Genomic DNA, 23,619 nt, shown 5'->3' with positions numbered 1-23,619 from the left:
TCAAAGCAGTCCCCAAAATGGAAGTTTTTAAGCAAACACTGGTTTTGCAAACACATGAACACCAGGTTAGACATTAAATTAAATACACCTCATCGCAAGTGCAAGGTGTACACTCATACAGGTATAAGTTGTTGGAAAAACAGGTACAAATAAACAAAACCAAAACAGATCTTCAGGCTACCCCATGTAGAGGATTTAAATAACATAACTTACTGCCTTCCTACATTACAATTATATCTGTGTGTGAATTAATTTTTGGATAAGAGAATTCTGGCTTACGTATATTGAAATCATCTTTGTAATTTGAAGGAAAAGGCTGAGGAGGAGGCGGCTCTGGGAAACCACATTTCCGTCCTGTCTTGAGTGTAGTTAAAGTGTAGACTTCATCCACATTTAGATCTAAAGAAAATCTTCCCTTCCATACCTGGAATTTAAGAAAGCTCAAGCTGCAAAAGTTAACAAATATATGACAAAATACCCAAGTTCCAGAAGTAAAGAAGATCATCTGAAGTCTTGATTTAAGGCAAAAATCCCATCTTTTGTCTCAGCATTTATGTACATATCTCTCAAGAAATTTTAAACTCCTCTTCCCCAAACTCTTTATTACCTGGTAATCTGGTAACCTTGTACCAGTAAAACTGCAGTCAAACAGCCTTAAAACATGCCCTAAATATGCAGCTTAAGCATGCATGAGTGTTGAGGAGTTTCACCAAAGAGGGAATACACAACTGATACTGCAGAGGGACTGTAATTAAAACTGATCAACTTACGTTTACAGGATGGAGTTGCTGGAAAAGACTGGAATTTCCAGATTCAAAATCAAGTCTAGAATGCCACACTTGAAGGGTTTCCACCATAAACTACAATGGAACACACCATACAATTTAAAACACAACAGCAAAATAAACAACCTTGAATATTCAACTTGAGAAACCCCAGAGAGACATCCTCTCTGGGTGTCTAATTTTGGTTATTTGAAAGCTTCTGATCACATTAGAGGCCGCCAGCTCTATTCAGCTAATCATTACATATGCCTTACATTTCTACAGATTACTCATCAAGGCATTGTCCTAACATGCCCTAATGTTGCTTATAAAGACAGAAAGCACTGCAAACACAGACACTATCTTTAGCTTCTTTATCACCAACAATACACCTTGGATACAAGATCTCTTCCAAGAAGTAACTAGACTGAAATAATATCCTGCTAGTTGCACTTTGATGAGGCCTTCAGTCTAGTTGCTAGTTCTTCGATTTTAATTTTTGAGCAAAACATTATACTTACATGCCTCCAGCCTTCTGCAATACTACAGCATAACAACTATTATTAGTTATCAGATTTTAATCACACCTAACCCCCATAATTTCTTTTCAGCTACCAACATCAACAACAAAGCAAGTGACCTAGACCTTGGTTTGGATAAGCCATCTGATACTGCTGTTGTGAGAGTTAAAGGCCACAAGCAGACTGTTTTTCTTGTGGAAAGTTACCAGAACAAATCAGGAGAGAATTCTCTCTCTAAAAGGACTGAATGAAAGACTATAAGTGGTACTGACCTACAGTTCTGAGTTTTGTCTCTTTATGTTGTTTGTGGGAAAGTGAACACTTGTGGGGGGGAGGAGAGGAAAAATGTTTTGAAAGTTTCATTTTGATTCTTATTTTCTTTTTCTAGTGTTTGTTAATAAATTATCTTTGTCCCTTTAAGTTTGGGCCTGCTTGCCTTTTATCCCCTAATCCCATCTCACAGCAGAAAAGACACTTAAACCACTATACTAAATTTAGCAGAGACAGGTGAACATGAAATCACTACAATACCCAAACAGACACTCAACTACTTTTCCTAAGTGAATTATTTTATTGCCAAAAGTATCATCCAAATTATCTCCTCCTAAAGGAAATTACTGCTGCCAAAAAATCAAAATCAAATTCCAAATAAATAACTGTCAATTTCTGAGAAGGAATCATCTGAATCAACTAACAATGACTCCCTCCAAAATTTACACTGTGAAAGTACTGGTCACATTTCAGAGGCAAATTTACTTTAGCGAGATTAAAAAAGAAAATAAACAAATCAACGACTGGGAGATTCTCAGAATATCTCTTCACAGTATGCAATGACAAAACCTACAGTATAAAATCAACTACAGCTATTCCTCTGTAAATGAACTGATAACTAGAAAGGCCATGGCTGTACTGGCCTGACAAACTATGTCAGCATGTCAGAGCACACAGCCTTGGAATAAATTCTAACGAAAAATTTAGTTGCACTTCTGTCCTGTGAAATTTCTTCTTCAATACACAGATGATTAGACTGGGAGGCAGCAATTCTACAATTTCAGTTATGACATTGCATCTCGTGGTAAAACAGAACCAGAATGCTTAAAACTTTGCCAGGTGTGAAACAGCCTCCAGTACGGGAGACTGTTAATTTCTTGCTAACCTGTGATACTGACTTGCATGTATTTGAACATGAATGGTAATTCATCTTACAAGGCCAATCAAATGTATTAAAGATCTACTTACAAATGACCCTCCGAGGTAGAAAGTTGCTCTCTGAGGTGTGACACTGAAATTTGGCAATGGAGGCCTGATACATTTAGAGTGATTATGAGTCTGAAGAAAAAAAATAAATGTAACAGAAGACACACATATTACTGGAATGCAACACATAGCAACATTCATGAAAAACCTACAGCATAGAATTGAAATTGAAAGAGCAATAATTTATTTCACTGTTATCTTAATAGCTGCAATTACAGTAGCTTAATAATTTTATTTTGAATACAGATTTTAAGAAAGTAAATTATATAGCTTCCTCCCTGTGTGTCATCAATTAAAGCCAAGGTGTAATAAAAAGATAAAGATGGCAAATACATTGGCCTCCAGGAAGTCTCAACTAGGTATTTAAAGTTCAGATAGAAAAAACACCCTCTAGTGAACTCCCTAATAAAGCTACAAGTATCAAAGAACATTCACAGACACCCAGCTACATAAAACAAGACACGTTCTTCATAACAAAACATTTCCTGTAACTTTTCTTGCTCACTGGAATTGCTGATGCACATACCATAGTTTCAATGATGATGGTGAGGTTCCCTTCGCCATCTGTCAGAGCTACAAAACTGCCACCTCCTTCTAAGTGTCCATCCACTTTCAAGTATGACCAGCCTGGCTGAGTAAATTGTGTGGTGTGTGCTGACAAAAATCAGAATACAATAATTAAGACTTAATAAAAATGGTACCATTTGTAGGCTTACTTAAATTTCTTTCCCATACATGCTGACAAAACTGAAACCTGATTTGGGGAAGAAAGTAATAGAACTTCCAAAACAAAATTTACCTATAAAGAGGAAAGATTAAAGAATTATACTATAGCAAAATTAAAAATATCAACATTATGGCAGAAAAAAAGAGTTTAAATTATAGCAATTATTTAGACTTTAAGTACAAACTACATAAGGTAATCATGTCCATTCAATTTGAATATTCATCACGGTTTAGATTTTCCCAAATTTTCTTTATTTAAATAAAGTAAACATTTGAGGCAGAGAAAGCACAGATGGGCCACTCCATGAGGAATTACTAAAGCAGGGTTTTCAGAAACTATCAAAGAAGTCAGAGCCAGAACATGAAAATCCTGAGCAACATGGACACAGGAACAACTGCTCAGCTGTTCTGTTCATGGGAAACTGTGACCATTTTTCTTTTAATGCTTTTACATATATAGGTAACTAGCAGAAGAACAAAAATTAAAGCTTTTGTCTTGTTCCTCCTTCATGGCACTGCATAGTTGCTCCACAAAACTGCGGCAAAAACAGTCAATCATTACAGGACTACAGAGTAGCCCATGAATCCATGTGTCCACAGACACTACACGAACATGCTTCCCTTTCCCTAAGCTCAAGGAAATGCTGATTTACACGAGCCAAGAATGTCAAGCAGGAAAAGAATACAGAAGTTCTTTGCTCCATTTTCACAAATTGGGAAGTACCAAATGGAATTGATTGATACTCAAAGATTAAACATAAAGAAGAGAAAGGAAACAGGACACATTAACCTTCATGGGCACTTCAGATCAAAATATTTTAATAGTAACAGCTATAAAGGTGTATTTTACTCATTTCTGATACAGCTAAAGGTCAAGTATAAATATTTCCTTTACTATTATATCTTTCTGTTTTCTACTGAAATGAAGATTATCTTTTTTTCTTTCTTAATGCTTTCACAAAACTTTCCACAAATCGACCTCAATTTGGTACAAAAAATAATACACATAAAACCACTAAATAAATAAAGGCCTTGGAAAATAAAGTGATGTTTGGTGTGAGATCACCAACTTTTAACTGCAAAATTTTCACCTGTAATCCAGATAGGAGATTCAACTTTATAGTGGCCACTCCATGGCTCCTGTGCTGTCATTAATCCACATCGACCAAAGGGCAACTCCTCATAATAACTAGCCACCAGGTTCCATGCAATTGTTCTGGAAGAAAAACATGTGTTTTCTCCATTCATATGGATAGTATTAGGTTAACTTAGTACAAGAATCCATTCCTCCTTTTTCTCCAGCATACAATGAAAACATCTAGGGGGTGGAGGGAGTATCTTTCTAGCTAAAAAGAAAGAGAAAACCCACAGGAGAGGAAAATAAAGCAAATCAGCTTCCAGTGTTGAGAACTTCTTCCAAAACTGATGATAAATTCTCTGGCTATAGCACCACAATAAGTTGTATATTAAAAGAAAAATGTATTGAGGGTAAAGACCCCATTTGTTTGGGGTTTTTTCTGTTCTCAAGGGAAAAAAAAATGGTAGCAAAGTCTACAGCTTTTTGCTAGGTGTTGTTTGGTCAAGGGTTTTGTGATTGCCTGGTTATTTCTGTGCATGGTGGTAGTTGTTTTGGGTGGAGTTTTTTAGTGAAGCAGTTATGTACCACCACCACTAAAAAAAAAAAAATCTTATCTTTATCCTTGTAAGTAACAAACAGAAAACAACTTTTAACCAGCCATCCTCAAGGAGCTGTTGTTCTATCCTGACAAAGATAATCACTTCACAAACTTTATTTCGGCCTTCAATAAAAATGTTTTGCAAGGACTTTAAACTTCAAGTTTAGATCTCTGGGCCTTAAGTATGGAAATACAGCTTAACAGAGCAGTTAAGCAGAAGGCAAAAGCTGTCAATTTGTTTTGCTATTGCACACAGGTGAGTACAAAGACCTCATTCTAAAGTCACTGCCACAGACTTATCACAATATACGTACATACAGAAGAGATCCTGGAATTCTACAAAAACATGATCATAAAATAAACAACTCTTGAATTGTAAACTCAGCTTGCTCACATCAAACTTGTTCTGTTGATTTCAAACTTAGAAAGAAAAGTAGGAAACTCAACTTCAAAGGAAACAAACTTAGCAGAAAGATAAGCTGCCTTTCGTCAGAAAGATTTTGTTTTCCATATAGAAGCCAAGATAACTTCACTGTTGGACATCTGGACTTGGAACAATTCTACAGTGATTTATAAATACAACAAATATGCCTAGCTGTTAGGCTGTGAAAGAAATGGGTCATATAGAATTTGAAAGGGCTTGTAAAAATAGAAAAACAATGGGAAAAGAAAGACCCCAAATTCTGATATAAAATTATATAAGGAATAAGAAGTAAGCAGAATGCTCAGGAATTCATGCAGGAAATATTATTCTGTTTGAAAATTTCAGCTTGCAGAGAAGACAAAAGATTTGTAGAAACCAGGTGACTAAAGAAATTTCTGTTTACAAGTATCAGTGATTTTTCCTGCACACCACTTGAAGCAACAGACAATAAGATTTCTCTTTATTTTTCCAAAATGAAGTTACAAAGACTCTAAACCTTTGAACAATTTTGCTCGCATCTTGATGCCTACATCTTCTTTATTCAAGTTTTTTCTTTCAGATTACTAGTTGTTGCACCAGAAACATCATATTATATTTTCTATTCTTTTCTAAAACTGAGTTATGTAATTTTCCAGTAAAGAGAACATTTTTTTTACAGTTTATAGTTTGGAAAGAAAGTATGCAGAAAAGAGTAAATTTATCAAAAGACTACAGCATTTTTAAGATTGGATTCTGAGAAAGAAGTTGTGTGGAAAAACTAGATAATTACATCTGTAATTATCTGTTTAACTGAAGTCAAACAATCTGATAAAGACCTTTTAAGAAAAATATGATAAATTAGTTTTATTATTATTTTCATCCAATGTTTTTCACTGTTAGCTCTTCTTAAGAACACTCTCCTTTTAAAAATTATCATCAGTCTCAAAGGCATCTGAAATTAACTGCATAAACCACTGAGTGCTGGGGAACAAGAATACATTGAAACTTGTGGGACCTCTACCCCAGAAAGAGGTCAGAACAGCATACTTCCTATCTTACTACATTTGAATTCAGACCACATTAGGGCGGCTTTCAGCTTACCTGTTTCATCACCAGAGCAGATGGATGTGTTACATGGTATCTTAAATAATTCTTACACCCCAAGTTGTGAAAGCGAGCAGCTGTGCTCCACACTTACGAGGTCATGTTTCCATTCACGTAGTTTTGGTTCAGGATCCGAGCCCAGCAGCCCGCACCAACGTCATTATTGAAAGTACTGTAATCTTCTGACGACCACAGTTTCTTCCCAGTTAAAACGGCATTTGGCACTGTTTTTGTCCCAGGATAGTGAGCCCTACACAATATTTTGAAAAGAAAGAGCACTTAGTAGGAAGAGAAAATCAAAGTTTGGAAGTACATATAGCAGCTTCCTTCAAACTGAAAATGAAAACTAAAATTGTTTTGGAATACCACAAGTGGAATACAAGAAAATTGAACAAGGGGGAGCTGTAACATTCTTGTGCTTTTCGTATTTACAACAGTAGGTTATTTCTTCTGCTACATGATAGCAAATGGATAAACTTAGATTTAAGGATACCATGCAATTTCCACAGCTTGCTAAAGCAAATCTCTGTCCTGAAAATTGAGCTTGAAGATGGTCATTACCATAATGAGCTGAATAGAGAAAATACATTCTAACTCATACTATCTTAAACAAAACCATAAAAAATGTAAAACCAACAGTAAGATACAGCACTAGGCATTCTGCTAAGAATTTACCTGCATGAATGTCTTAGAACTAAACGTGAACTTGACTGATTTTATACACCTTTTTTAATAAACTCAGGTTTCAAAAAAACATCCTAGTTGGACTAGAGAAGTTACAGAGGTATAAACTGAAAATAGTTGAAACATAATGATAGCTAATTTTCTTTTCAAGATCTTCCTTAGTATGAGGAGAGATCCTTTCTCCCAATGGAGATTTTGATTATACTAAATCACAACATTGACTCACTGTGCAAAGTTTGCTTACTGAAATAAATCCTTTTAAACCACTTGCAGAAAACAAGGTTGTGATTTTCCTCACTTAGCACATTCGCTGAACGCAATATGCACACTAAAATGAAACTATTTACTTTACTATTATCCTGCAACTTGACAAATTGATGCATTTGTGGAAGGAATACAAGAAACACTAGTTTTTCTTTCCTTATTTTCCCTCTAGTGGACAATAAGCCATTTCCCAGTGTTGTAGTCCTCCATATGTAGCTCCACTAATGGTAATGTAACAGATAGTAGGGATTTTAGCTACAGTCTGCTCTGTTGTACAGATTACTGTGTATTTCCCCTTTGGCTTGGAAAACTAAGTATTGCCTTAGTACCAAGGAAAAGGTTTTTGTAGTGGCATAAAGTGCATAGCTTGCAAAAACAAAGCAGAGAAAGAATAATTTGTCTTTCTAACGCTCCTGAAAAGGTGTTTCTTAAGTGTCAATATCCCTGCCCAATAAAAGCTGAAATACACAATAGAGTATTTAATTTCCCTGATAAGACTGAATCAGAGTAGGGATGTAAAACTTACATTTATAAAGAGTTAAGCAAATACAGCTTACTTAGACAGTGTAAAAACTGTTGAGCTTCTTTCTGACGTGATCCAAGCCTCCACCTATGAAAAACTGCCAGGATATTGTTCATATTTAGAATGGGGGGGAGAGACTGATGGCAAGGGTAGATGCCACTGACTTCCTATCTGTATTTGCAGAAAAAGCCTTCATTTCTACGCTTCCTGTGGTTCAGATATATAAAGATGAATGGAAAAGACTCAAACTGAAGCAAGGAACTGACACATTTGAAGCATGTGATTGGGTTGGGCAAGTTTATGGCACCTAGTAAGTAAAGTTTAGAGCAACTGTAAAATAAAAGTTAATGAACATTTCATACACACATTTCCATTCAGCCATCGAGTCAATAATCAATCTCAAATTTAATCTAATAGTAAAATATTATTATGACTAAACCCAGAACTAGTAAAACAAGTCAGCAGGTTGATGTTTTCCAAATACAAATTTGTAATCAAAACAAAATAGGAACTAAGAATCAAGCCACTGTAAGTCAAAGAAGAACCACAGCCCAAATTAATTTCTGGTTCACAAACATTTCAGTAACAAACCAGTGGAAATTACAAGGCTGTGTACTAACCTGTAAAGCTAAAGCACTTTTTGCATACCAGTTAGAGTAACCAAACTCCTCAGGATAAACAGTTTTATCCAAAAAACCTTCAATCCATCAAAAGTGCAACCATGCCCAACAGGAATCTTCAACATGATAGAAGACTCCTGATTCAATTAAAGGTTGAAGCTCTTACTGGGACAAGAGCTGTGTGATTTGGTGTGGGTTAGTAAGAAAGTTTTATAGTATCAATCCTTTTCTTGCAGGTAGGAGTACAGAGAAGGTAAATAAGATGAAGATAAACTGTAAACAAACCACCAAGAAAGAAGAACAGAAAGAACCCCCTACCCAATCACATCGACCACTCCGTGGAGCTCAGAGTCAATCATCATGACAAAGGAAATGGGCTCCCACAGTCTATCGCTGGCTATGATCCTCACCTGCTCCAGACCATGCTTATCCAATGTGTACCTCAACAGCTTGGGAAAAAAAAGGAGAGCAAAGAACAGAGAGAAGGGACAAATAAAAAAATAGTTTTTCAAATTGTCAAAACTTTATATTGGGTAAGGCAGCATCTTCTTCAGCACTAGCCGAACAAACTACAACGCTTCAATTCATGTTTTTGCAATTTGGACAACTGTTACACCAAACAAAATGTACAAGATTATCAAGCACAAAGTGACTTCAAAGCACACCTTCTTCTTCTACCAATCTGAATTCCAAAATACATGATAAAAGGAAAAATTAAAAATGTTTTGCTCTTCTCACAGACACAAAAGTATAAAACAAAGCATATCACATTTCATGCAAGATACTCTACTTGCAGATCAGCCACTTAGATGTTACAGTGCTGATGGGTAAACTACAAGATGTGTATGTACTTTCTGAACCTGAGCATTTGAAGCACAGACACCTAAATATTATTATCTTTCACTAGGTCAGCAGGAACTCTCTATGGTAGTTCATACCTTAAAGTCAGCACTGTTTGAGAAACATGGTGTTCTCATTTTGTACTAACCTTAATTTCTTGATAGATCACAAAACCACTGCACAGGAAAACCTAACTCTTTTTTCTGCGATCAGTACTGATGAGAGAGTTGGGGAAAAATCTGTTTGACATTCAAGAAAAACCTCTGACAAAAAAACCCTTCCATTTTAAAGAACAACTAAAACATGTCTGTGGTCCTAAAGGCACAAATAAAAACAAGTACTCCTATCCTTGATTCTGCCAAACTTTTAAAGAAACAAGAGCTGTACACACTCAGTGCATTCATTCTTCAAGCTGTATTGTCACGAAAATCATTACTAAAACATTTCCTAATGCACCTGTTGAACTGCAAGTCTTGCCTAACCTAAGAACTTTTTTTTTTTTTTTTTTTTTTTTTTTAGTTTATTTTAAACCAAATTAATTACTCAATGATGACATTATTAACTGGTATTTATCAGGCAGCCACTTTCAGGTGATTGGTGTTTACAAGCTCAAGACATATGAAAGCAGTTTCTTTATAAAATCCCTGCTTAACTGACCTGTTATAACCCTTGAACCATGCATTCATTTAAACTATGATGAGCATATAATACTTCCTTACATACAGAGGATAAATGGTACATGAGTGACCACAAGAATGTTTTTATCACATTAAGGTTAACAACAGAGATAAACAAGTTAACAAATGTAACACAAGTGAGCAACTTGTATCTGGTGAGGTAATTTCCACTGGGAACATGCAATTTTTTTAAAACTATGTATAATTTTGAGAAACCAGAGGTTACAAAGAGAGCAAGAGCAACAGAATAAATTGCCAGAAGCAAGTAAGGAAGTGTCTTATGGAACAAGAATGAAGGCAACCAGTTAAGCGGACATTTGCTGAAACACCAACAAACGGCATTCCCAGCTGCCAAAACTGAAATAGGCTATATTAGTTTACAAACTTTGGGCGCTTGCTTTTACTTCTATGTTACTGTCAGTGCGTGCATTTCTATTATTATCTGTTATCAGATATAAGCAAGAAACAGAAACTTCTAGCTCTAGGATATGACCAGAAAAATCTCAGCTGCAGCCATAGAAAGTCCCAGGGTGCTAAGTTTCACTCTGAAAGTTCAAGTTCACCCAAAATGAAAACCAGATGCAGACCAAGAATTCAATCCTAAGGTTTTTCTGACTTGGAACATGCACATGCAGATTAGTTAGAAGCTTCCTGTCATTTGCTAGTGCTAAGAAGCCTAAAACACAGTTCCTAAATGGACACTTGAAAGAAATGATGGAAGAGTGATAAGGTCAGCTTACACGTGTACTAAACTGAAAGAAGATAGAAAGACAAAGAATAGTCCATCACCACCATACACAATGATGGAAAAAACGGGAACAGCTAGGAAGTATGAAATAAGAATAGATGGCTCTTGAAAAAAGAGATGAAGACTCATAGAGAGGAAGCAACAAAATGCCTCCTTTTTCCCACACTTACCCGACTACCTCAATAGCATCACTAAGATAAGGATCAACTATCATCTCTTTTGAGATGCTCCAATCTCCATCCGCAGCGATGATGCCAACGTTCCACAGACCCAGTCTGTCCAAATAATGTCGAAGCACCTTAGTAACAGATAACACCACTTAAAGTACAGCCTTCATCAGTGAGGTAACATGAAATTTAAGACTTAACACAAGAACTTTGAAGGAGTCAGTAGAAGCCTCTATTTACAGACCAGGATGGATAAGGAAAGTTCTCACCTCTCAAACAAGAGCTATGGTGGCAACTAAGTTAATGGTACGTATTTTTAAAACTGAAGGGTTATTATAGACATAGAGATAGTCATTACACAAAAATGGGCTTCTCATCACTTGAATAACTTTTGAAACCACATGTGCACACATATGCCCCACCTGGACACTCTCAATGTACAGACTCCCTGGCATGTATGTAATTCATTACACAAAAGTAATGGATTTATCATAAAGTCAGTCATGTTAAGCTAATCTAAAAATGACAGCTGGCTGATATTTGGAAGTGGACATACCTCCCCAAGTGATCAGAAGCAAAAGTGAACCTGATCCCCAAAAAAGTGTATTGAAAAAACAGGGATTGAAGTTTTAACATGGAAAAGACCTATCCATGCAGCCCTCTACAACAAAATCTCTGCCAAACACCTGTCCTGTTCAAGTGAACCTAAACATTTTTTTTCACTGCCCATTTCACTGAAAAAAGAAAAAAAAAAAAAATCCTTGATGTTTTAAGTGTTGAATATTTAAGTTTACCCACTACTTGGTTTTGATCTTTCACTGACTTTCAGGGAGAGCAATGAATAAACCTAGAATTGCATATTTACAACAAAACTGAGGGCAACCAACTTTGAATTCAAACATACCAGCACAAAAGAATTCCTATTCTGTCTTTCCAGCTTCTCATTAGTATTTCACTATTAAAGATGATTAATAGCTCACATTTGTCTGTGGAACTTCTTAGGTAAAATATGCCCACACAAAAAATACTCAGCCTTAATAGTTAACTTACAGAGGGCTGGTGCTATCATAAAACTCAAACCAGAAATTAATAAATAAATAAATAACATTATTCCAGCAGCAAGCACATACAGCTAAAAAACCAGTCCACGGTCTAAAACGGTTTTTTTTCAATTTTAGATATAAAAGAATGATGTACTGTGGGCATGCAAGCATAAAAAAGATTTTGCAGTTAGATTCAAAGATCAGTAGGCATAAATCCTTAAACAATTTCTTGTAATAGCCCTCTGGTAATGTGAAGACGAATAGGGAGCATTTCTATTCTCCATGTAGTCAAATAAGGACAGAAATCAAAGTCTAAGTGTTAATGAAAATCAAAGCCTAGATCTAAAACTAATTAAGACATAAAACTTACTAAGAAGAAAAGTAGCAATGAAGTTCTCTTCAGCTGTTTGAAACCTTTGAAACACAAAGTCTTCCAAAATAAAAATTGATACTACTAAAAGGTCCTTGTAATTTAAAGCATTCTAGCTACCTGGATGCTCAGAAAAAGTGCCTAACCACAGAGTCAGCTCAGAAGAACAAAATGAACAATTGCAGAATTTCCATGCTGAATGAGAAGTACCCAAAGACACAGAACTGCCCTCAAAATGCACTCAAAATGCACTCCACAATAACATATGCAGAACACCTCCCTCACACTAGTATTCATATAACTGAAAGAACAAGGTCTCTTTTAAGAAGAATTTAGAAGCATTAGAATCTCCATTTCTTTCTTCTTTTTTTTCCTACTTAGTAAGAAACACAACAAGTGCCTTAGTGGATGAAGTATCTAGAATAACATCTTACAAGTAAAAACTTAGCCACATAACTAAGAGCTTATCTGGGATGTATTTAACAGGAATTAGAGAAAATGTTTGGTGTGCAGCAGTACATTTCAGTATCTTGACCACTTGTGAAATGGCAGACTGCAAATAGAACTATCGTGCTGATGAGAGAAATGGTGCCATGTGACACTGTAAGACAATGAATGGTAAAATGTTTAATAAAAAAACTCCTATCAGTTAGCACACAGAAGAAGGAAGGCCAAAACTTTTCAGTAAATATTTGGGTGATTTTAAGGTCAAATTTTAAGGTAAATATTCAGCTCTAGAAGCCAAATGCTCAGTCCCAATTCAACAGTGTTCAAAAAGCTGTAGAGTAGAATGTGGCCCCTAGACTCAACAGTTTGCTCTCCATATTCTTTCTCCCCACATGAGGAAGCCAAGACAAGCAGATGAGAAAGCCTCAAGGTGAAATGACACAGATTTGGGATTGTTCAGCCTGAAGAAGAGAAGGTTTTGAGGTGACCTAATTGCCGCCTTCCAGTACCTGAAGGGAGCCTACAAGAAAAGATGGAAAGAGACTTTTTACAAAAGCATGTAGTGATAGCACAAGGGGGAATGGATGGGAATGCCCCATCCCTGGAAGCGTTCACAGCTAGGCCGGATGAGGTTTGAGCAACGTGGCCTAGTCAAAGCTGTCTCTGACCACGGCAGGAGGATTGGCACTGGATGGTTTTTAAGTTCCCTTCCAACTCAAGCCAGTCTGTGACTCTTTGAGTCTTGTTTGCTTTTAAGAAGAGGTAATGCCATGGTGTCTCAGCCTCAAAGCAACAAGGAAAGGAACAAAGCAGGAGCTTGTGCTTAAGATTTCACTGCAAGACAATGTAACAGAAGAGTCTTCAAAGCAGAGCAGGGGGGCTGCAGGAGCATTCAGTAGTGAGAAATATTAGAGCTGTCTCAAGGTTGGTTATGTGAAATACCGTGTTCCTCCAGCTTTTTGGAACAAAAGGTACTGAATTTTGCAAAGTTAAAAACACTGAGCCTTTACTGTGGTTTAATAGCAATATTTAAGGGTACTGTAATCACAAAACTTAGCTACAGAATTTTAAGCAATTCTAGATCTTGGACTTCTAGCTATATTCAAGTTGGTATAAAGATGATTTAAGTTTGTATGATAGTAGCATCAACTGAAGCTTCCATTAAAATTTAGAAGTCCTAATATTCAGCATACACTGACATGCCCAAAGTTCAAAATAACAGTTTCAGACCCAGAAAATAAATAACCTAGATATCTGAACATGCAACATGTTTTCATGAATGCAGCTACAAGAAACAGAGTTCAGTAAGTGATATAGTTGCAGAATTAAGGCCCCTTTCCTACACAAATTCAGAAAAGCTAATTGTTTGTGTACAGTACAACAAGCACTTCACAGAAATAAGAAAAGAATACATACCTTAATGTATTTGCTACTAAATGCCCTTTCATTCCATATCTATAAAGAGAAAGTAAAATCCATTTAGAAAAATCAGGATATGTCAATGGAGAATTTAAGATTTTATTTATATATATGTAAGATTATAGAATCCATTCATCAACTCCATGGCTTCCGTGTGCTAGAGGGAAGTGCTGGCTGGTTTTGTTATCGGCTTTTCTGAGGGAAATTCTGTATGAAAGTTCATAGTAGCCATTTGTTTATCTTTCTCTAAGGTCCCCTGATTTCCTTCTTGCTGACAAGAATGCTAGAGCTGCTTGAGCTCTACAATGGCAGCAGTGTTACATTACCAATGGCTCTACAGTTTGCTAGGAATCATTGAAAAACATGTTGTGGCTTCAAGGTGTGGCCTAATGAATGGGCCCCTGTTGCAATACATGGACATAGGAGAGCAGGAATAATTCACGTATTGAACAAATCAATGAAGCTAACTTTTCTTTCTAATTTACACAGGACTACATCCAAGCTTGAACACAAAAGAGATCCAGCACATTTTAAGTAAACAGACACAAAATGAGCTTATTCCCAAATTTTCTATCTTTTATGGAAAGAGAGTTTAAGCTAAACACAGCTCAAAAGCCAAAAGCAGGAACATCAGTGTTCCTTTCTACCAAAACTCCTGGCCTACAAAACATGTAGGTAGAAACCTTGTTTCTTTCTTTTCTAACCACAACATGAACACAGTGACTCACATTCACCAGTAAATTACCCAGAGATTACCCAGAGATGTATGAGCACTTGCCTGCAGATAGGGTAAGTACAATTGATTTTGGTATTTCCACATCTTTCTATAAATGCTAACATGCAACTTCAGAAACGAGCCAATCAAAACACTACTTACTGAAAGGCTCATCTCATCACAAAGCAAATAAAGATGCAGAACATGTACTTACAGCAAAAAGAGTGGTAAAGGCTAACCACATACAGCCATAATAGCATTGCAATTATTTTGTCAGTTTCTGAGCCTTCACAGACCTCTCACTGATTCCCTGTATTTCAGATTATACCCACAAAGAAATGAGACAATATGCAATATCACCACATTGCTTGGATAAGCAGAAATTGCCTTTTCTTAGAAGGAGAGAATTTATAAGGCTGTGAAGTAACAACACCAAAGTCAATATTACTCAAATCCATGAAGTGCAGTACTTTCTACTCCAAGAACACAGGGCAGAGAAAAATGTAACATCAATGGTTCCCCCTGTTCCCACATGTGAATTGCTGAAGTATCACTATGTTACCGTACACAGTGCAAGACTGACCCAACTGAAATAAGCCAGCAGCATCAAGGGGCAAGCACTCCCAAGGAGATATGCATTCCCTTCCCAGATTACAGCAGAAAGGACAGACTGCTGAGGGATGGGAAATTCCATTTTACAGGCTTTGTTCTGGACTGATGAAGTGATTTTCAGCTTTTCTGCAGTTAAACTTCTCATATCAAAGCATTTAAGAGTCCAAAATAAGTGTCTAGTAAGTATAGGACTGATTTTAGAGGAATCCTAAACATACTTTCTTGCTCAAATAGTGAACTTGAAGGGTTTTTTCAGATTGTCTGCTTCTCTCTCTCATCTCCAATTTATGACATTTTTTCTCAGACATTCATTCACTACTTCCATATTTTGCACTACAGGACAAGACAGTAGTTGTACTGCAAAACATGCATTTTTATCTACTATAAATAATGCAGGTAAAAATGGGAAAAGTTGTAGAGGATTTCTCCCCTGCAAAACAACCATATTTTATGCTAAGTCATGTTAGCTGACTTTCAAACTGTGTTAACTGATGCTTTTTGTTATCTGGTAACTGCTGAAATGCAAGCAGAACAAACAAGGCAGAAAAGAAGAAAGAACTCTCAAATTCTTTTGTAACTTTGTTTTAGAACTAGAAAGGTAGGAACCATTTGACACTTGCTCTGCTTTAACAGCCATCATTTCAAGAAGACTTTAAACTAAGACAACTCCTGTCTTTCCCCTGGCAACAATACAAGCCAAAACTGCAATTACGGAAAAAAAATAATTTCTCTTGCCATCCTCCTTCTCCAGTCACCAACAAAGAGAGGCAAGACCAAGATTTTAGGAGTGAAGAGAGATAAAATATACATCAAAAATACAGAGATTTTGCTTTACTGACCCCAATATAATCAATGTCCAAATCATGATACTGTTTTGCTCCTAATATCCAAGAAACAATATAGTAAGCAGTGATATCTGGATAATCATAGGGCCAATTTTCACCCTTCCCTATCCATCCTGGAAATGCCCAAGGTAATCCTGGAAAGAGAGAAGAAAAACAAATTAATAAGGTAAGTGGTTGGTCTGCATTATACAATAAGCCTCAAGAGCAAGCTGTCATTTGCTCTACCTAAAATGAAGGAACAGATATGCACTTGAAACTTGCTTCATTCCAGTGAAGACGTTGAAATGTAACTTATCTAATTGTAGAGTATGGTCTAATACAAATTATGATCAAGCAATCAGTTGCTGCTTTTTTTTTTTTTTTTAACGAGCTAGGAAGCATTTATTACTAGAGAACAACTGACTGCATATAATCTGTTAATTTTATGGTACTAGCTCTAGTAGGTTTAAAAGTCCAAAGATTTTAGGATAAAAATTTACAAAGTTAAAGACAAAGAGTCAATACAGAACATGAAAAATTGCTTATCTCTTGAACGTGAATTTCAGAAGACATGATGATCTGATTAAAACAGAGGAAAGAAGATTAGGATCTTGGAAATTAGTATTTCCAAGTCTCAGCTGTTCACTGGATCTTGTCATAAATAAGAAAAACAAATTAATCTAACCAGATGCTGCTAAGTGTCCAGCCAACTTGTATAAGGTACCATAGGCTTATTTAAAAGTAAACCCACCTTCCTTTGTTGAGAGCTTGATGTGAGGGAAAGAGTGATATAATTAATAATTACAATTAGTCATAAATACTAGGTTAACAGAACTGGATGGGCAAATCCTGCACCAAGCCTTGCTTTATGGTTGGATATGGTAAAGCACCCTGGAAGGTGGGGAAATCAGACACCTTTTAACCGACAGATTTCTTCCCTTGTCTCACGTGAAATACGTTTTGTATTTCCAAAATACAAAAATACAACCTAGGATTCCATGTTTGTGTTGTCACATCACACACATGATCAAAACAGGAAGAAAGGAAACTCAACTACACAAGCAGGACAAATCAGAAGACCAGAATCACTACAGTTGAGAAGGGGTGTGTGATTGGTTTGTAATAAGAACATTTAATCAAATGCAGTGTGCACAAGATTTACATATTTATACTTGCGGTAACTTTATTTTATCCCTCTTGATTTTTTTTTTTACTTAATTATTCAGAAATTCATCTCTCATGATAAATCAGTCACGTTCATTGCTACGATCCCCTAAAAGCAGTAGATACTTCATACAAGAAAATTATTAGAGATTTGTTAACTTATGCCTCTTGTCAGGATGTTGTGCTACTGTAACAAGGTAAAACACAGTAAGCTTTAAGACAAGCTTAACAAATATCAGAAATTCTACTTTGTCTACTGGAACATCAAAACTTCTCCCCATTAAAACGTTAATTAAGGGTCATATAGGTAATTTAGTCGGGGAATAAAAAGGGATTTAGATCTAAAAGCTCAGAGCAATTTACCAATCAGTTTAATATTGGGGTTCCTCCTTTTAGCTTCTTTCATCAGCCACCATTCATAGCCCCGGAAGTAGTTCTCATCATTTTCATAGTGCATATGGGAGGGTTCAGTACCATCTAGGAAGGAAAGAGACAGGCAGCTCACAATTATCTTCTGTGTCATTATGATGTTACACATCATAAAGTTTGCCGCATTGCTCATTAACACAGTATGCAAGCACATATCTCCAACATGGTTCACAAGTTCCTTGGTATGTATTTCAAAGGCAAGGGAATAGTGGGAGGTAAATGCAAGATTTGCTACCCTTCATTCTTAGCATATTAACTTTGCATAATTTCAGTATTTTTTATTTTGAAGGGGGTTTGCCTGCTTTTAACATCAGATGTGGTTAACTATTAGGCATTTTCTATTCCTAGATATGATACCACTAAATCTATATTTACTATTGTCTCCTATCTTGATATTAACAACCACTAGGAATGTTACAGAATTAAGATTAAGAGGAAAAAAAAAATCATTATACAAGCAAGTTATCTCCAAACCAAAAAACAAACAAAAGAAAGTTATAGTTGGTTTCTTCTGCACAAGGCAAGTCCAGGGAGTGAAAAGAAAGGAACTACCATGATTTTTTTCAATTACAGGAAAGAGGCTGTGGGTTTGTTTTGTTTTTTTTTTTTTTTTATTTTTACAGTAAAATATCTAGTTTATAACTTTCACAGTGTTCTGTGACTGCAGGAAAAGTTTTTGGAATTGAATGCTACGTGCTGAATTTCCTCAGGCAAAGGTAAACAAACTAGAAATCCCCAAAAGAATCAGTGTTGCATGGGAAATCATTACACACATAAGTCAAGTAATAACTTGTGTAGTGCAACAATTATGCAACTGATGTTAAACTGTATGCAGAGACCTCTTCTAATGAGACTTTGCTTTAAATGAAGCCGATTGAAACAGCACATTTCATCACAGAACATAAGATTGATTTTTTACCTTACTAACACTTGGCTATACGTAAGTTTGTCAGACACACAGAACAATTATATTCCAAATTTAGGCGTCCTATCACATTTTAAATGAATTCCTGATCACACCTCTGAGGCCAGAAGAAGAGCTGCAGCCTAGTGCATTGAGATATATGCATCTTATTGTTTTCCTTTTCCAAACTGGAAACCATCACACAAATATGTGACATTCTCCTTAGCCAGCAGTGTTTGAGGAGAAGGTCTGTGCATGCCTGAAGACAATTCCATTCCCCCCACCCAGCAATTCATTACCAAGCTCTTAAATCCAGTACAGTACTTTTCAGCATGCTAAGTTTTGTGAAGTAAATGCAAGAATGAAAAACAATGTCTAATTATACAAAACACAAGACATTACAGAAAAAAGTGTATATATACAAATATATATATATACACAAAAACATATATATATACACACACACACACACATAAAACAAAACCAGATTCTATGCTTTCTATTTATCAGCTGTGTCTGGTTTAAAGTCCATTCCTGATGTGGCCAGATTTACTTTGAGAAAAATACCAAAAAAATAAAGACACTAGCTGCAGTCTCTGCTCCTCAGCTTTTGGTCACGATCAGTTACTAAATAGTTTCTCCTGTATGTAAGTATAGTAGGTAGGCTAGGCAAATTACATCAAGACATTTTCATTTGCAACTCATCCCATGAAGAAAGAAATTACTGCCTACTGCCAGTCAATGCCATGCCAGTGAAACGTTGCAGCTAATTAAATCAAAGAAATGTAACTGCTTCTGATCAGATGCTTTTGCATTACATGCTTTTAAGACACAAACTAGCTTGTATTGCAAAACTCGTGTGTGAGAAATGCCCTGCAACTCAGAAACCTACTATGGGGGGAGGGGGAAAAGAACTCATTTGCTCTAGAATGAAACCTATTAACCACATGATAGTGAGAACTGCTTCCAGAATGTTGGTGTAAATCTCTCAGGTACAAGCCATTCTGGTTTTCTGCAACCCGGTTCAGCTGTCTCCATGCCTCAGCTCCATGTGCAGAACGTTACCTACAGCATCGCTGAAACGAGAAGTTAAATGCTGCTCATGCAAAATCCATACCTGTTGACTGTGCATCACCTCCAATCTCTACCTTGAGAATATGTAAAGAAGCACCAAAATTTGGCTGTGAAAAAAAGAGACAGAAAAACAGACAGAATCCTGCTGTTAACAAGAAGAATGAGATAAGTTAAGTGTACAATTTTGAGCACGCTGAAAATGCCATGTTTTTACTTTTTTAAACACCCATTATAAATGTAATGAGAGATTATATAAATTTCTGCTTTCCAAAAGAAAATCCACCAGGATAAATAGTACACTGATCTTTAAGCAGTTTCATTGACTCTTGCACCATTAACACCACCTCTCCACAACTGTGCAGATTTTAAATAGGTTATGCTCAAGAAAATACTAAAGCATTATTAAAGCAGAACACAGAATATATGAAGAACACAGCAGCATTTAATGTTATTAGAAGTCAAACTTTTTTCTTTTAAAATCAAATGACTGAAGCCAGTATTTTTTATTCTCTTTTGTAAAGTGTTACACTGCTTATGTGAAAGAGCATACATACAGGTCAGGAAAAATCTGGAAACTACAGACAGATAGACAAAAGAGGAAAAAACTCACCACACTGGAAAACAAGTGGCTAGTCCACTATCCCGCTCCCCTGGCATCTGACCAGTGAAGCCAAATATAAAATTCAAGCTCATACAGGTGATTCTACTGCCATTATGTTCTTCTAGCCATTAGTGGCTTAAGAGTCAGAAGCTACAATTAATCATTATTTTAATAACCACTAAGAAGCTGGCCTTCCCCATGGAATGACCCAAGTATAATTTTGGTATCTAAAAATGTTTCAAGAATGCCTAAGAATGTAATTTGATTTTTAAAAAAATACTGCATAGATGACATGTCTTTTGGCTTACAAGTTTGGGATTTTTGTTTGCTTCTAAGAGCAAAGTAAGTATTTCCAATGTACTATTTCTCTTTTTGATATTTTTTGTTTTAAACTTCTAACACATTTGTTCTCCTATTCCCATCATGAAAGTTGACTGACACTAAAAGACAAGCAGAATAAGGCAAGGTACACCCCTGCCAGACATGACATTTTAAGAGGTTTTGGTAAAACAGCACATCAAAAATTCTTTGAAAAACATGATCTCTAGATTTTCTTTTCCCACATGCCTAATCAGAACATTCATATTAGTAACATCCAGCTTTAGTCTCAAAAAAAAAAAAAAAAAAAAAAAAAATCAGCTTTGATTCCCTAGGCACATATTATGCCTACTCTTGAAAATTAATTCTTTAAACTGCATGGTAAATTACTCCCCTCCAGCCATCTGGATTGCATTACTTGAAAGTGACATGACATCCTCTTCCAGCACAGTAATTTACAGTGCCAAAAGCAAAACAAGCTATTAATGTCCAGTGCAATAATCTTACCATATATTTAGCTGGGTAACTCCATGGGTTACACTTGCTAACTAACACAGCTTACAAACCAATGGACTTCCTACACCTTCTAGAGTCACTGCAGTTGCACTTGAGAATAATTTGGAATAGATATGCTGTTACAAACCTGCATTCTGCACAGTCAGGTTTATGCTATGTTAATCTAGCTCTACTCAAAAAAAATCCAAACTGTCTCTAAGACCCCCTTGCTTCAATCACTATGAACAGCTAAACCCCCCTTTTAGCCACAGAAATGACTTACGACTTAGCCCACACAGATGATCAAAGTTAAACACATTTTTGAAAATGTTTCCAAAACACATTGTGAAAACAGAAAAGGAATTTTCACAACAATATGAAGCAAGAGTCTCCTGAACAAAATCCTGAACAAAAGCAACACCTAAAATTCAAGGTTCTGATAACAATCAACATTAAAACAGAAGCTTTGCAAGATGGGTTTGTGTCTAATTTTAAGCAGCACTGAATGCACTATAGGAGTTCCAATATTACAGTAAGAAATTCTGCATGAAATTAAACATTATAGTAGCAGTGAAACCAACTTTACCTTGAACAGGTAATCCAAAATCTGGGAACGATAGGGTTCTTGGTAGTTCACTAGGAGTCTAGAAGTGGCCTGAAATGGAAAGAAAACATGAAAATGTGAAAACACAACTTTCAAATGTTTAACTACATCCCAGCTTTTCAGTCTATGCTTTTCACAGAGGTAATAAACCTACAAAAATAATTATAGCACCAGGAACTCATAAAGCTAAGCCCCTATTTCTAAACCTTCCCGTCTCACAGGTTTCTCGTTTCACAGGTTGCAACTGCCTTGTACTCCAGTTACCCGCAATTTACTGCAGGGTCCAGAGAACAGAGGAACAAAGAGATCACACGGCTTTATGACAAGCAAAAGGCAGCTCCCTCCTAGCACCACTTCTGCTCTACTCAACTCTCCCTGCTTTGGCTCACCATACGCCAAAGCAAGGGGAGCTCACAGGGCACACAGGCAGGAGGCCAACGCAAGCATCTCAGCAGGTCGAAGAGGGAGTAAAAGCTCCGGGAATCTCACGGCTCTGCTGCCTGGACTACACGAAAGACGACGAGCTGCTGTGGCTCGTCCAGCGTTTTAAAAGGCAGGGACTACAAAGACCCTCTACATAAAAACCCACCCTGGCTTAGCCCTCCTCACCAGCACGCAGGACACGGCTAGCCCAGGCAGCCCGAGAAGCCGCCGCGCAGGTGGCCGCAGGGCTGGCGCAGAGCGGAGCCCGGCTCCGTGTCCCCCGCAGCCGGACCGGTGCCCGCACCGCTCCCCTCAGCGCCTGCAGCCCTCCCCCGCCGAGCCCCGCTCACGTCGTGTGGGTGTCTCCACACCTCGCCAGTCCTCAGAGCGCCCCTGGAGGAAACCCCCGGCCCAGGCCCCGCCGAAGCCACCACACGCTCCCACTGACGGGATGCCCATCCCAAGAGTTTCTTGCGGCGCCGAGGAGGGTGCGAGCACCGCAGCCCCGGAGGAGCCGCTCACCCCGCCGCCGCTGACAGCCCCGATCCCGTCGAACTCCCTGCCCAGCCCGTTGGCATCGTCCAGCACGTAGGTGGCCGCCAAGAGCGGAGCGGCACCGACCCTGGGGGGCCCCGGGCCGCAGCTGCAGGCAAGCAGGATGGTGCCCCAGAGCAGAGCCGCGCAGCCCATCCCGGTCCAGCTCTTCTCCCACCGCGTCCCGCGGCCGCCCCGTCCCTGCAGCGCCTCCGCACTGCCCGGCAACGCCGCACGTGACCCGGGGCGGGGCGGGGCGGCAGCGCCCGGCGCCGCCATCCTGCTCGAGGGAAAGGGGGGCGGGAAGGCTCCTCAGCCTCTACGGGCAGCCCCGCCCGGCTGAAGGCCGCAGCTGCCATTTTGAGAGAGGGCAAGCCAAGCGGGCGGGGCGCGTGTCGCCATGCTGGAGTTGGGCACTGAGCAGAGAGTGAAGCTCTTGTAGGGACATCCCGAGTGCGGGAAAGCCGCAGGGCTGTGAGGCGAGGCGGGGTTTGTGTGGGAGCGCGACGGGAATGGCGTTCCGTGCAGCGTGGGCAGCCGCGCGTAGGGGCCGAGTCAAGCTGACCGTCGCTTTCGGGGCCTCTGACTCTCCTTTTCGGGGGGGTCTGGCAAGGCGCGATACTTGTCCCGGGCGAAGAACAGCGTTTCCTAGTGCGTCTTTCATTTCCA

General features: G+C 37.9%; 1 protein-coding gene across 3 annotated transcripts in view; it reads right to left on the bottom strand.

Annotated features, from left to right (window-relative positions):
• The window catches only part of GALC (galactosylceramidase), a 31,768-nt gene extending 8,605 nt beyond the window's left edge, over window positions 1-23,163 (bottom strand). Inside the window, exons 1-13 of one of the 3 annotated variants that reach the window (XM_040068363.1) lie at window positions 22,939-23,163; window positions 21,976-22,044; window positions 20,019-20,082; window positions 17,932-18,045; window positions 16,420-16,559; window positions 14,251-14,289; window positions 10,978-11,105; window positions 6,546-6,701; window positions 4,360-4,484; window positions 3,069-3,196; window positions 2,525-2,614; window positions 771-860; window positions 280-424 (exon numbers count right to left, since the gene is read on the bottom strand). In XM_040068363.1, the coding sequence (XP_039924297.1) occupies window positions 280-424; window positions 771-860; window positions 2,525-2,614; window positions 3,069-3,196; window positions 4,360-4,484; window positions 6,546-6,701; window positions 10,978-11,105; window positions 14,251-14,289; window positions 16,420-16,559; window positions 17,932-18,045; window positions 20,019-20,082; window positions 21,976-22,044; window positions 22,939-23,106 (1,456 nt within the window). In that variant the 5' untranslated portion in view covers window positions 23,107-23,163. Of the gene's footprint in view, window positions 1-279; window positions 425-770; window positions 861-2,524; window positions 2,615-3,068; window positions 3,197-4,359; window positions 4,485-6,545; window positions 6,702-8,860; window positions 8,992-10,977; window positions 11,106-14,250; window positions 14,290-16,419; window positions 16,560-17,931; window positions 18,046-20,018; window positions 20,083-21,975; window positions 22,045-22,938 lie in introns of all 3 variants that reach the window. The other 2 variants (XM_040068362.2, XM_040068364.1) reach the window with 2 other exon arrangements.
• Between the last annotated feature and the right edge of the window lie 456 nt (window positions 23,164-23,619).

Source organism: Hirundo rustica, chromosome 6 (assembly GCF_015227805.2).
Source record: "Hirundo rustica isolate bHirRus1 chromosome 6, bHirRus1.pri.v3, whole genome shotgun sequence".
Taxonomy (NCBI): domain Eukaryota; kingdom Metazoa; phylum Chordata; class Aves; order Passeriformes; family Hirundinidae; genus Hirundo; species Hirundo rustica.
Note: the sequence above shows the minus strand (reverse complement) of the source record. Positions and strands in the feature narration are given on the sequence as shown.